We start from the raw sequence: 12,133 nt of genomic DNA on the forward strand, positions 1-12,133 counted from the left end.
ATTTATTTATACCTGTGCGCGCATAAACGGATATTCCTCCAGGAGAATAGATTCGCGTCTGTGCACAATGTTTGCCTGCAGCTGTGTAGTGAAAGACTTTGCCTTGACTACGTGTTTGCGCAGGCGCGAGTATATTCTCGTGGAGGAATATCCGCTTTTACTCGCATGAGTATAAATATATGCCTGTCGATGTAAACTCCCTCATAGTTTCACTAACCAAACGAAGTAGGTATTCAAAGTCAAGAGAGATAACGATGATAAGATAACTTTTGAAAAGTTAAATTTGCACTAATTTAGATTTAGAGAGTAATAGGTAGATATGACAAATGTAACTGAAGAATATATTTTATTGTTGTTCACAATCATAAAATGATTAGGGTCGAGAATTCGGAAAGCCGCCTAATATCAAACCGATGGGCCAGTGACGAGAAGCGAGTTGTCGACACGACCACCGAAGCACGAATGGCAGCACCTTACGGTGCATACAACGGCGACAGAGACATTGACACAGGCCGGCGTGAAAATTGTCAGTACGAACTTGGTCATAATACAGACACGGTCGTTTACCAAAAACTAATTGTGCCGCAAATCGTGTCGGATATAACCATCGTGCTGATGGAGTAAGAGAAGTTACTGCGAAATCATTTTCCACGAATAAATGTTAATAAAAATTTACAATCTGCAATATGAATTTTACCTATTTCAACCTATCTCGGCATGTATAGAGGCGACACGTGCAGTTTGCGTTTATCCACCGATGCAACGCGGTAGAGTTTATAATGACTGGTGACTAGATTTAAGAAGAAGAGCGGAATTATATACACCACCACAATAAAAGATGCTGAAGACTTGACAACCGATCTGAGAGCACGAGGATTAAAAGTAGGTTGCTATTACGCAACGTAAGATAGCGAAATAAGGATAAAATTTTATTTTTCATTCCTTTGTCTAGCTACATAACTTGAATAAGTAAAATGTAAAAGGATAAATTCGGCCGACAGCCAAAGTTGTTCATGACAGTGAAATGAAAGTTAGTTTTCCTAACCCCTGAATATATGACAAAGTCAAAAAGATTTAAGAGCAAACTACAAAAAGCTTACGAAATTGGTCAACTAGACAGATTTTTTATCGATGAAGTGCACTGCTGCAGTCGATGGTGTCACGATGTTAGTAACGATTATAATTACCTAGGAATACTGAAAAACAAAAACAGTCTTCCTTTCCTAGGACTCACAGCAACAGTCCCTGCAAAAATAATCGTCGATGTCCAAAAAATGCTCGACATTCGAGGCTGTCTGATTCTTCATTTTTCCTTTAATTGTCCAAACCTTTACTGCCCTTACTATGAAGTCCGAAGAAAACCGAACGAGAAAGAAGTCTGTCTCTCAATGATGGAAAATCTAATGAAAAGAAGGTAATTTTCTCTATTACTGTCTACTTTTATAGAATTGTCTGAAAATATTCTTTAAGTATTAGCTTCTATCAGTAGCTACTCTTTTTATATTACCAATCGCTCTTTATTTTTTCTCTAGATTTAAGAAGAAGAGCAGAATTATATACACCACCACAATAAAAGATGCTGAAGACTTGACAACCGATCTGAGAGCACGAGGATTAAAAGTAGGTTGCTATTACGCAACGTAAGATAGCGAAACAAGGATAAAATTTTATTTTTCATTCCTTTGTCTAGCTACATAACATGAATAAGTAAAATGTAAAGGATAAATTCGGCCGACAGCCAAAGTTGTTCATGACAGTGAAATGAAAGTTAGTTTTCCTAACCCCTGAATATATGACAAAGTCAAAAAGATTTAAGAGCAAACTACAAAAAGCTTACGAAATTGGTCAACTAGACAGATTTTTTATCGATGAAGTGCACTGCTGCAGTCGATGGTGTCACGATGTTAGTAACGATTATAATTACCTAGGGATACTGAAAAACAAAAACAGTCTTCCTTTCCTAGGACTCACAGCAACAGTCCCTGCAAAAATAATCGTCGATGTCCAAAAAATGCTCGACATTCGAGGCTGTCTGATTCTTCATTTTTCCTTTAATTGTCCAAACCTTTACTGCCCTTACTATGAAGTCCGAAGAAAACCGAACGAGAAAGAAGTCTGTCTCTCAATGATGGAAAATCTAATGAAAAGAAGGTAATTTTCTCTATTACTGTCTACTTTTATAGAATTGTCTGAAAATATTCTTTAAGTATTAGCTTCTATCAGTAGCTACTCTTTTTATATTACCAATCGCTCTTTATTTTTTCTCTAGATTTAAGAAGAAGAGCAGAATTATATACACCACCACAATAAAAGATGCTGAAGACTTGACAACCGATCTGAGAGCACGAGGATTAAAAGTAGGTTGCTATTACGCAACGTAAGATAGCGAAACAAGGATAAAATTTTATTTTTCATTCCTTTGTCTAGCTACATAACATGAATAAGTAAAATGTAAAGGATAAATTCGGCCGACAGCCAAAGTTGTTCATGACAGTGAAATGAAAGTTAGTTTTCCTAACCCCTGAATATATGACAAAGTCAAAAAGATTTAAGAGCAAACTACAAAAAGCTTACGAAATTGGTCAACTAGACAGATTTTTTATCGATGAAGTGCACTGCTGCAGTCGATGGTGTCACGATGTTAGTAACGATTATAATTACCTAGGGATACTGAAAAACAAAAACAGTCTTCCTTTCCTAGGACTCACAGCAACAGTCCCTGCAAAAATAATCGTCGATGTCCAAAAAATGCTCGACATTCGAGGCTGTCTGATTCTTCATTTTTCTTTTAATCGTCCAAACCTTTACTGCCCTTACTATGAAGTCCGAAGAAAAGCAAACGAGAAAGAAGTCTGTCTCTCAATGATGGAAAACCTAATGAAAATAAGGTAATTTTCTTTATTACTGTCTACTTTTATAGAATTGTCTGAAAATATTCTTTAACTGTATTAGCTTCTATTAGTAGCTACTCTTTTTATTACCAATCGCTCTTTATTTTTTCTCTAGATTTAAGAAGAAGAGCAGAATTATATACACCACCACAATAAAAGATGCTGAAGACTTGACAACCGATCTGAGAGCACGAGGATTAAAAGTAGGTTGCTATTACGCAACGAAAGATAGCGAAATAAGGATAAAATTTTATTTTTCATTCCTTTGTCTAGCTACATAACATGAATAAGTAAAATGTAAAAGGATAAATTCGGCCGACAGCCAAAGTTGTTCATGACAGTGAAATGAAAGTTAGTTTTCCTAACCCCTGAATATATGACAAAGTCAAAAAGATTTAAGAGCAAACTACAAAAAGCATACGAAATTGGTCAACTAGACAGATTTTTTATCGATGAAGTGCACTGCTGCAGTCGATGGTGTCACGATGTTAGTAACGATTATAATTACCTAGGAATACTGAAAAACAAAAACAGTCTTCCTTTCCTAGGACTCACAGCAACAGTCCCTGCAAAAATAATCGTCGATGTCCAAAAAATGCTCGACATTCGAGGCTGTCTGATTCTTCATTTTTCTTTTAATCGTCCAAACCTTTACTGCTCTTACTGTGAAGTCCGAAGAAAACCAAACGAGAAAGAAGTCTGTCTCTCAATGATGGAAAACCTAATGAAAATAAGGTAATTTTCTTTATTACTGTCTACTTTTATAGAATTGTCTGAAAATATTCTTTAACTGTATTAGCTTCTATTAGTAGCTACTCTTTTTATTACCAATCGCTCTTTATTTTTTCTCTAGATTTAAGAAGAAGAGCAGAATTATATACACCACCACAATAAAAGATGCTGAAGACTTGACAACCGATCTGAGAGCACGAGGATTAAAAGTAGGTTGCTATTACGCAACGTAAGATAGCGAAATAAGGATAAAATTTTATTTTTCATTCCTTTGTCTAGCTACATAACATGAATAAGTAAAATGTAAAAGGATAAATTTGGCCGTCAGCCAAAGTTGTTCATGACAGTGAAATGAAAGTTAGTTTTCCTAACCCCTGAATATATGACAAAGTCAAAAAGATTTAAGAGCAAACTACAAAAAGCATACGAAATTGGTCAACTAGACAGATTTTTTATCGATGAAGTGCACTGCTGCAGTCGGTGGTGTCACGATGTTAGTAACGATTATAATTACCTAGGAATACTGAAAAACAAAAACAGTCTTCCTTTCCTAGGACTCACAGCAACAGTCCCTGCAAAAATAATCGTCGATGTCCAAAAAATGCTCGACATTCGAGGCTGTCTGATTCTTCATTTTTCTTTTAATCGTCCAAACCTTTACTGCCCTTACTATGAAGTCCGAAGAAAACCAAACGAGAAAGAAGTCTGTCTCTCAATGATGGAAAACCTAATGAAAATAAGGTAATTTTCTTTATTACTGTCTACTTTTATAGAATTGTCTGAAAATATTCTTTAACTGTATTAGCTTCTATTAGTAACTACTCTTTTTATTACCAATCGCTCTTTATTTTTTCTCTAGATTTAAGAAGAAGAGCAGAATTATATACACCACCACAATAAAAGATGCTGAAGACTTGACAACCGATCTGAGAGCACGAGGATTAAAAGTAGGTTGCTATTACGCAACGTAAGATAGTAAAATTTATTGTTTATTGTTGTTCACAATCATAAAATGATTAGGGTCGAGAATTCGGAAAGCCGCCTAATATCAAACCGATGGGCCAGTGACGAGAAGCGAGTTGTCGACACGACCACCGAAGCATGGATGGCAGCACTTTACGGTGCATACAACGACGGTAGAGACATCGATACCGGCCGGCGTGAAAATCGTTAGTACGAGCTTGGTCATAATAAAGTTAATTTATTATTAACCGAAGGTTGTGATCACATTTATCCTGGAATCAAAGATGAAATCGACGATGTTCCCAACACGGATTCGGATTTCATTACAGAAAAGGGCATAAATCCTCCACTTAATATCACAAGACTCGGAAAAGAACAACAACTGCATATGTTCGTCGAAGTATTAGTAGCCAATGTTTCGAATCATCAAATTGCTCACGAAATTAAAGACGATCCAGAAGACGATGTTGTAGACGAGGGTGATCAGTATGAGAATGTATTAGCAATATTTCCGGAATCAGATCCTGAATATTTGAGGACAATATTGTTAAATTGTATCAAAAGAGTCAAGTTCAGTTTCAAAAATACATACAAAAAAACTACTGATTTCAGTGTAAAGAAATGTTTACAAGTCATTTCTAATCCGATCGAACATTTCGAGAATCCAGAAAGGAAATGCATTTTTGTAAATACAGCGAATGAATTTCTGAAAGGTCAATTCCGTTCGCATAAGGTTGTAACGATTTCTAAATTCTATAAAAAGCACAAGTACAATATTATTTTAACTAAGAAGTGAGTTTATTTCAGTCTAGTAATTATTAAAAACATTATAGCATAAAAAATGTTTTATCCTGATTTTGATAAAGTTATAATCATAATTTTATCTAATTTAACAGTTTCAAATGTTAAAATAACCTAAATTTATTTAATTATAATGTTAAATAATTGGTATAACTTCCAATGCTAAAGAAGGTGAAAATTGAACTGTCAAAATTGCTATTTATCCAAATATTATTATTTTCTAGTTGTCATTTATTCAAATGCTGAATTTTTCAAAATGTAAATTAATAAAATATTTTTGTCATGAAAACGTTATTTTCTCAAACCTTTTTTATCTCAACTGACCATAAAATATATTTTCGAATGTTTATAAATGTCATTTGACAGAATGTTTACTTTGACAAATGTTAATTGTAAATAATGTTTTTATACTCTAATAACCACTTTTTCTAAAGTTAAAAAATCCAAAAGGGATTTTGATCTAAAAATTGACTATCGCTTATTATTACAATAATTAACTAGAATGAACGACAGTCAATTTTTTAAATAAAAATACAATTTAGATTTTTTATAACCTTACAAAAAGTGGTTAATAGAGTATAAAAACAGTATTTACAATTAACATTTGTCAAAGTAAACATTCTGTCAAATGACATTTGTAAACAAATTGTTTGCCATGACATGTAAAATAATTCAATAACCCGTCGCTTAAAAAAATACATGTTTGTCAACAAAAACTGAATGACTGTCAAAGTGAAATTTTATTACATAGTTGACCCTCTGATTTTAAATATAACATAAAATTCTTAATCGGATGGTCAATTATATAATTTAATTTAATTTTCAGTCATTATATTGGCAGTCACTGTTATTGTATCGCCTTAATAAGAACGAGAATCTCACGAAAAAGTCAATAAAAACAATTGAATGTCAAATAACATTCAATTGTTTTTTTCGTGAGATTCTCATTCTTATTAACTGCGAATTTAAAAAAAAATTTGTATAAAACTTTAATTATTTATAACTTTTTAATTAAATTTTTTTAAATTCTTTTTGGGATATCATTACTTACAATAATAGATACAAGAAAATATAATTGGTTTTAATTTTCATGAATGTTGGAATGTTGGTGGTCATGAAAACGTTATTTTATTTTAGGTGGATCTTTATGGGTTAAAATGCAATGGGATATTTAATAGTAATGTTTTAGAAACCAACTTTTTAACGGATTCTTCAGCATTTTTAAAATTTTTTAATGGGTTTGGATTGATGCAAAGAATTCAGCACCTAGGGACCGTTTATTTATGTTAATATAAATGATTTAAACCTATAATACCTTACTATTATTTACTTTCTTAGAAAAAAAGATAATTGATATTTTCAAAATATCAAAGGACCTTCTGCTACTGCAACTTAACAAACTCAGAAGGCTCGACGCCACGACAAGGTCTACCGAACATATCCATGATGTCAATCATGTCTGGCAGTGGATAAGCATCCACTTCTCCCAGCATATCGAAGACATCGATGATGTTCGGCAGTGGACAACCAGTGGCGGAGATTATTTACTTTCTTAGAAAAAAAGATAATTGATATTTTCAAAATATCGAAAAATGAGTTTTTTTTTAATACGGCCCTGGCGATTTTTTTCTTTTTTGGCTAAAAATTATCATGAGACATCCTGGAAAAGAAATCAGATAGAAATTTGGATACGCAAGCATTTTTGGATTAAAGTTAATTTAAGCCCACCGTGATAATTTAATTTAACTTTCAGTCATTATATTGTCAGTCACTATTATTGTATCGCCTTAATAAGAACGAGAATCTCACGAAAAAGTCAATAAAAACAATTGAATGTCAAATAACATTCAATTGTTTTTTTCGTGAGATTCTCATTCTTATTAACTGCGAATTTAAAAAAAAATTTGTATAAAACTTTAATTATTTATAACTTTTTAATTAAATTTTTTAAAATTCTTTTTGGGATATCATTACTTACAATAATAGATACAAGAAAATATAATTGGTTTTAATTTTCATGAATGTTGGAATGTTGGTGGTCATGAAAACGTTATTTAATTTTATGTGGATCCTTATGGGTTAAAATGCAATGGGATATTTAATAGTAATGTTTTAGAAACCAACTTTTTAACGGATTCTTCAGCATTTTTAAAATTTTTTAATGGGTTTGGATTGATGCAAAGAATTCAGTACCTATGGACCGTTTATTTATGTTAATATAAATGATTTAAACCTATAATACCTTACTATTATTTACTTTCTTAGAAGAAAAGATAATTGATATTTTCAAAATATCAAAGGACCTTCTGCAACTGCAACTTAACAAACTCAGAAGGCTCGACGCCACGACAAGGTCTACCGAACATATCCATGATGTCAATCATGTCTGGCAGTGGATAAGAATCCACTTCTCCCAGCATATCGAAGACATCGATGATGTTCGGCAGTGGACAACCAGTGGCGGAGATTATTTACTTTCTTAGAAAAAAAGATAATTGATATTTTCAAAATATCGAAAAATGAGTTTTTTTAATACGGCCCTGGCGATTTTTTTCTTTTTTGGCTCAAAATTATCATGAGACATCCTAGAAAAGAAATCAGAAAGAAATTTGGATACGCAAGCATTTTTGGATTAAAGTTAATTTAATCCCACCGTGATAATTTAATTTAACTTTCAGTCATTATATTGACAGTCACTATTATTGTATCGCCTTAATAAGAACGAGAATCTCACGAAAAAGTCAATAAAAACAAAATGAAAACAATTGAATGTCAAATAACATTCAATTGTTTTTATTCGGATTCGAGAGCAAATTCTACATAAGAAATGACAGTGAAATACCGCGGATTAAAAAATTTTTTAATTTTGTAAACTAGTGTAATTTACATATTATACAGAAATTGTTTTTCGGAAAAATTATATTTTGCTAATTGAATAACTACTTTTTAACAAACAACTGAAACAATTGAATTTTATAGTATCGTGGTACTTTTTGTATAAGAGAAGACGAAATAACAATTGACAATAAGGCTCAATGATGTGTCCCTTGTTTCACCAACATTCATGAAAATTAAAACCAATTATATTTTCTTGTATCTATTATTGTAAGTGATGATATCCCAAAAAGAATTTTAAAAAATTTAATAAAAAGTTATAAATAATTAAAGTTTTATACAAAATTTTTTTTTAAATTCCTAAAAACCTGAAACCCCCCGAGAAACGAGTTTCAAGCAAATCCAATGAATTTTTTAAAAACGTGTCCGCCATATTGGATCCGCCATTTCGAATTTTTAAAATATAACTTCACCCCAGTAGCACGTAATATTACAGCAATAGTGAGAACACTGCCTAAACATAACCAATGTTGCCGCAATGTTACAGGTATGTTCCCAATATTACGTGCTACTGGGGCAGATTCGTAATCAGAGACCCCAAAAACTCCCTAGTAATGAGTTTCAATCGAATCTGATAAATTTTTCAAAAACGTGCCCGTCATATTGGTTTTCTGGGGTTATGTCAGATCTCCAGATCAAAACTTTTTTATTTTTTTGTGTGGCTGTGCTATTAATTTAAAGCCGCAGTTCCATGGTAGCGTTTTGCGTTGCGTTGTAATGAGAGAGAATGCAGCAAACGTATACTTGCGTCTTTTTCTCTCCCATTACGACGCAACGCAATACGCTGTCATGGGACTCCACCCTAAGAAGGATAGTTTTTAATTTTTAGGTTATGTTCATTGATCTGTCCTTCTCTTGCTCACTCATTATCTTATAATTTACTATATTCTACGCGATTAAAAATTTTATTAAATAATAATTAAGTTATATACCTTCCCAGTAAAAAAAATTCGATACACGGACCGCGGAGTTCGTATACGAGCTCGGTAGCTCGTATGAGAAATATGAGAAAACTCTCATACGAGCCTTTTCCGTAATGAGAAGTGTATAGATGCTTGTATACGAAGTGACATTTAAAACATTTTTCTTAATATAACACTATTTTAAAGTAAATGTAGATAATAGAAATGAATTTTCAAAGTAAAACAAAGCTAAATTCATAAGGGAAATGAAGTTTTAAGAAAAAAAGGATAATTTTGTTCAAAGAATTTATTCACACTAAAAAAGGTTAGAATTTGATAATTCCTTGTTACTCTAACTTACCGACATTAGATATTTCTCGGATGCGGTAAGCACGATTTTGTATTGGCGGTAGAATAAATAAGTTTTTTTCATTACTAATTAATAATATATTATTATTTATTTATTATATAAATGTTGTTATGTAAAATAATTAAATTTAATACAAAATCTGCTTACCGTATACGAGAAATATCTAATGTCGGTTAGTTAGAGTAACAAGGAATTATCAAATTCTAACTTTTTGTCAATGTGGATAAATTTTTTGATTAAAATTATCCTTTTTTTCTTAAAACTTCATTTCCCTTATAAATTTAGCTTTGTTTTACTTTGAAAATTCATTTCTATTATCTACATTTACTTTAAAATAGTGTTATATTAAGAAAAATGCTTTAAAAGTCACCTCGTATACAAGCATCTATACTGAGTATAGATTATTAATTAGTACTGAGAGCTCAGTCTATTTCAGTCAAAATTTGCTGCGTTTTAGCACTGAAATTGTACTGGGAAAAATTACCTGCAAAAGGGTCGCTATAGGTGGTGTTTATGGCCTAACCGTCATTAAGTTGAAGGACGAATATTTCTTTGTCAATGTTAAAAATAATTTTTATTTATACTCCAACATTATATTTGTTTTTCATGAACTCAGATTCTTCGCAAGTAATTATAATATATGCTAAATGTTCATGTGAATCTAAATTCAAAAATAATATCTGTTTTTACGTAACAATTAGAGTTCGCGAGATAGTTCATAACTTTTTTAAATAATAATTTTTTATAATGAATTTTAGATATTTGTAATCATAAAGCACCACAGATTTAAATTTTTTGGTTTTAAAAATTGTGTTATTTAAATTGTAAACTTTTTAAGTCATAAAATTATAATCCCATACAACAATAGGCTTTCGGGTCTATTGTTAAAGCAGGGGTTGCAATATAAGTTTAAAACTTAACGGGAATTTCATTGAAAATTTTGTTAACCTTTTTTATTTTCACTTCCAGACTGTTAACAATGGTTTGTTGACAAAACCTACATTTTAAACTATTGTTAAAAGACTTTAAAAATGTCTACCGAAACATTAAAAAAAAATCAGACTGAAATTGTACTGAGCCCAGTACAATTTCAGTCTATTTCAGTCTATTCTTCCGACAGGGAAATGGAAACAGACGATCAGCTGGCATTTACCTTGGGTAGAAACGCGCAACGCACACTGCGCATGCTCTACAGAATTTTCAAGCGCAGTCAACTAATCTTTCACGTACTTTATAAAACTGAACAAATTTTTGGTCCCAAAAATTAATTATTTATTAAAAACTCTTGCAAATCTCAAAAGTGATTCGTCTTGAGAAATGAAATCGAGCAGGCAAATAATCAGCTAGCCAAAGAACTCATTTCAACTTACGACTCCTGGGACACTTAGATTTATAGCGAAAAATTGATAAAAATGACAAATAAAAATCATTTTTTGGTCCCAAAAATTTATTTTTTTTAAAAAAATCTTGCAAATGTCAAAAGTGATTCGTCTTGAGAGATGAAATCGAGCAGGCAAATGATCAGCAAACCAAAGAACTCAATTCAACTTACGACTCCTAGGACACTTAGATTTATAGCGAAAAATTGATAAAAATGACAAATAAAAATCATTTTTTTGGTCCCAAAAATTAATTATTTATTAAAAACTCTTGCAAATCTCAAAAGTGATTCGTCTTGAGAGATGAAATCGAGCAGACAAATGATCAGCAAACCAAAGAACTCAATTGAACTTACGACTCCTAGGACACTTAGATTTATAGCGAAAAATTGATAAAAATGACAAATAAAAATCATTTTTTTGGTCCCAAAAATTAATTATTTATTAAAAACTCTTGCAAATCTCAAAAGTGATTCGTCTTGAGAAATGAAATCGAGCAGGCAAATAATCAGCTAGCCAAAGAACTCATTTCAACTTACGACTCCTGGGACACTTAGATTTATAGCGAAAAATTGATAAAAATGACAAATATAAATCATTTTTTTGGTCCCAAAAATTAATTATTTATTAAAAACTCTTGCAAATCTCAAAAGTCATTCGTCTTGAGAAATGAAATCGAGCAGGCAAATAATCAGCTAGCCAAAGAACTCACTTCAACTTACGACTCCTGGGACACTTAGATTTATAGCGAAAAATTGATAAAAATGACAAATAAAAATCATTTTTTTGGTCTCAAAAATTTATTTTTTATTAAAAAATCTTACAATTGTCAAAAGTGATTCGCCTTGAGACATGAAATCGAGCAGGCAACTAATCAGCAAGCAAAGAACTCAATTGAACATTCTTCTCCAGGGACACTTAGATTTATAGCGAAAAATTGATAAAAATTAAATTTAAAAATCTTTTTCTTGGTCCCAAGAATTTATTATAAACTCTTGCAAATCTCAAAAGTGATTCGTCTTGAGAGATGAAATCGAGCAGGCAAATAATCAGCTAGCCAAAGAACTCATTTCAACTTATGACTCCTGGGACACTTACATTTATAGCGAAATATTGAAAAAAAAATATAAAAATCATTTTTTTGGTCCCAAAAATTCATTATTTATTAAAAAATCTTTAAAATCTCAAAAGTGATTCGTC

The 12,133-nt window shown here is 31.6% G+C and overlaps 1 protein-coding gene across 5 annotated transcripts; it reads left to right on the forward strand.

Annotated features, from left to right (window-relative positions):
- Positions 1–306: 306 nt before the first annotated feature.
- LOC122503394 (ATP-dependent DNA helicase Q1-like) lies at positions 307–5,375 on the forward strand. Of its 5 annotated transcripts, none has more exons than XR_006301743.1 (5): positions 307–2,151; positions 2,270–2,888; positions 3,007–3,626; positions 3,745–4,364; positions 4,483–5,375. XR_006301743.1 is itself a non-coding variant. In XM_043613910.1 (4 exons), exons 2-4 carry the CDS (start codon positions 4,006–4,008, stop codon positions 4,689–4,691), a joined length of 495 nt encoding a protein of 164 aa, XP_043469845.1. In that variant the 5' UTR covers positions 307–3,626; positions 3,745–4,005; the 3' UTR covers positions 4,692–5,375. The 5 variants fall into 5 exon arrangements, 2 of the variants coding, with proteins under 2 accessions (XP_043469845.1, XP_043469854.1); XR_006301741.1 differs by having other exon boundaries at positions 307–1,414; positions 1,533–2,888; XR_006301739.1 differs by having other exon boundaries at positions 307–2,888.
- The last annotated feature ends 6,758 nt before the right edge of the window (positions 5,376–12,133 follow it).

This window comes from Leptopilina heterotoma, unplaced genomic scaffold (assembly GCF_015476425.1).
Source record: "Leptopilina heterotoma isolate Lh14 unplaced genomic scaffold, ASM1547642v1 Lhet_1090, whole genome shotgun sequence".
NCBI lineage: Eukaryota > Metazoa > Arthropoda > Insecta > Hymenoptera > Figitidae > Leptopilina > Leptopilina heterotoma.

Bases quoted from the DNA above. Each gene is read 5' to 3' on its own strand.
- LOC122503394 (XM_043613910.1), top strand. From the start codon at position 4,006: ATGACAAAGTCAAAAAGATTTAAGAGCAAACTACAAAAAGCATACGAA. The intron at 4,365-4,482 runs GTAATTTTCTTT...TTTTTTCTCTAG, and splicing joins GAAAACCTAATGAAAATAAG to ATTTAAGAAGAAGAGCAGAA. The intron at 4,571-4,643 runs GTAGGTTGCTAT...TAAAATGATTAG, and splicing joins TGAGAGCACGAGGATTAAAA to GGTCGAGAATTCGGAAAGCC.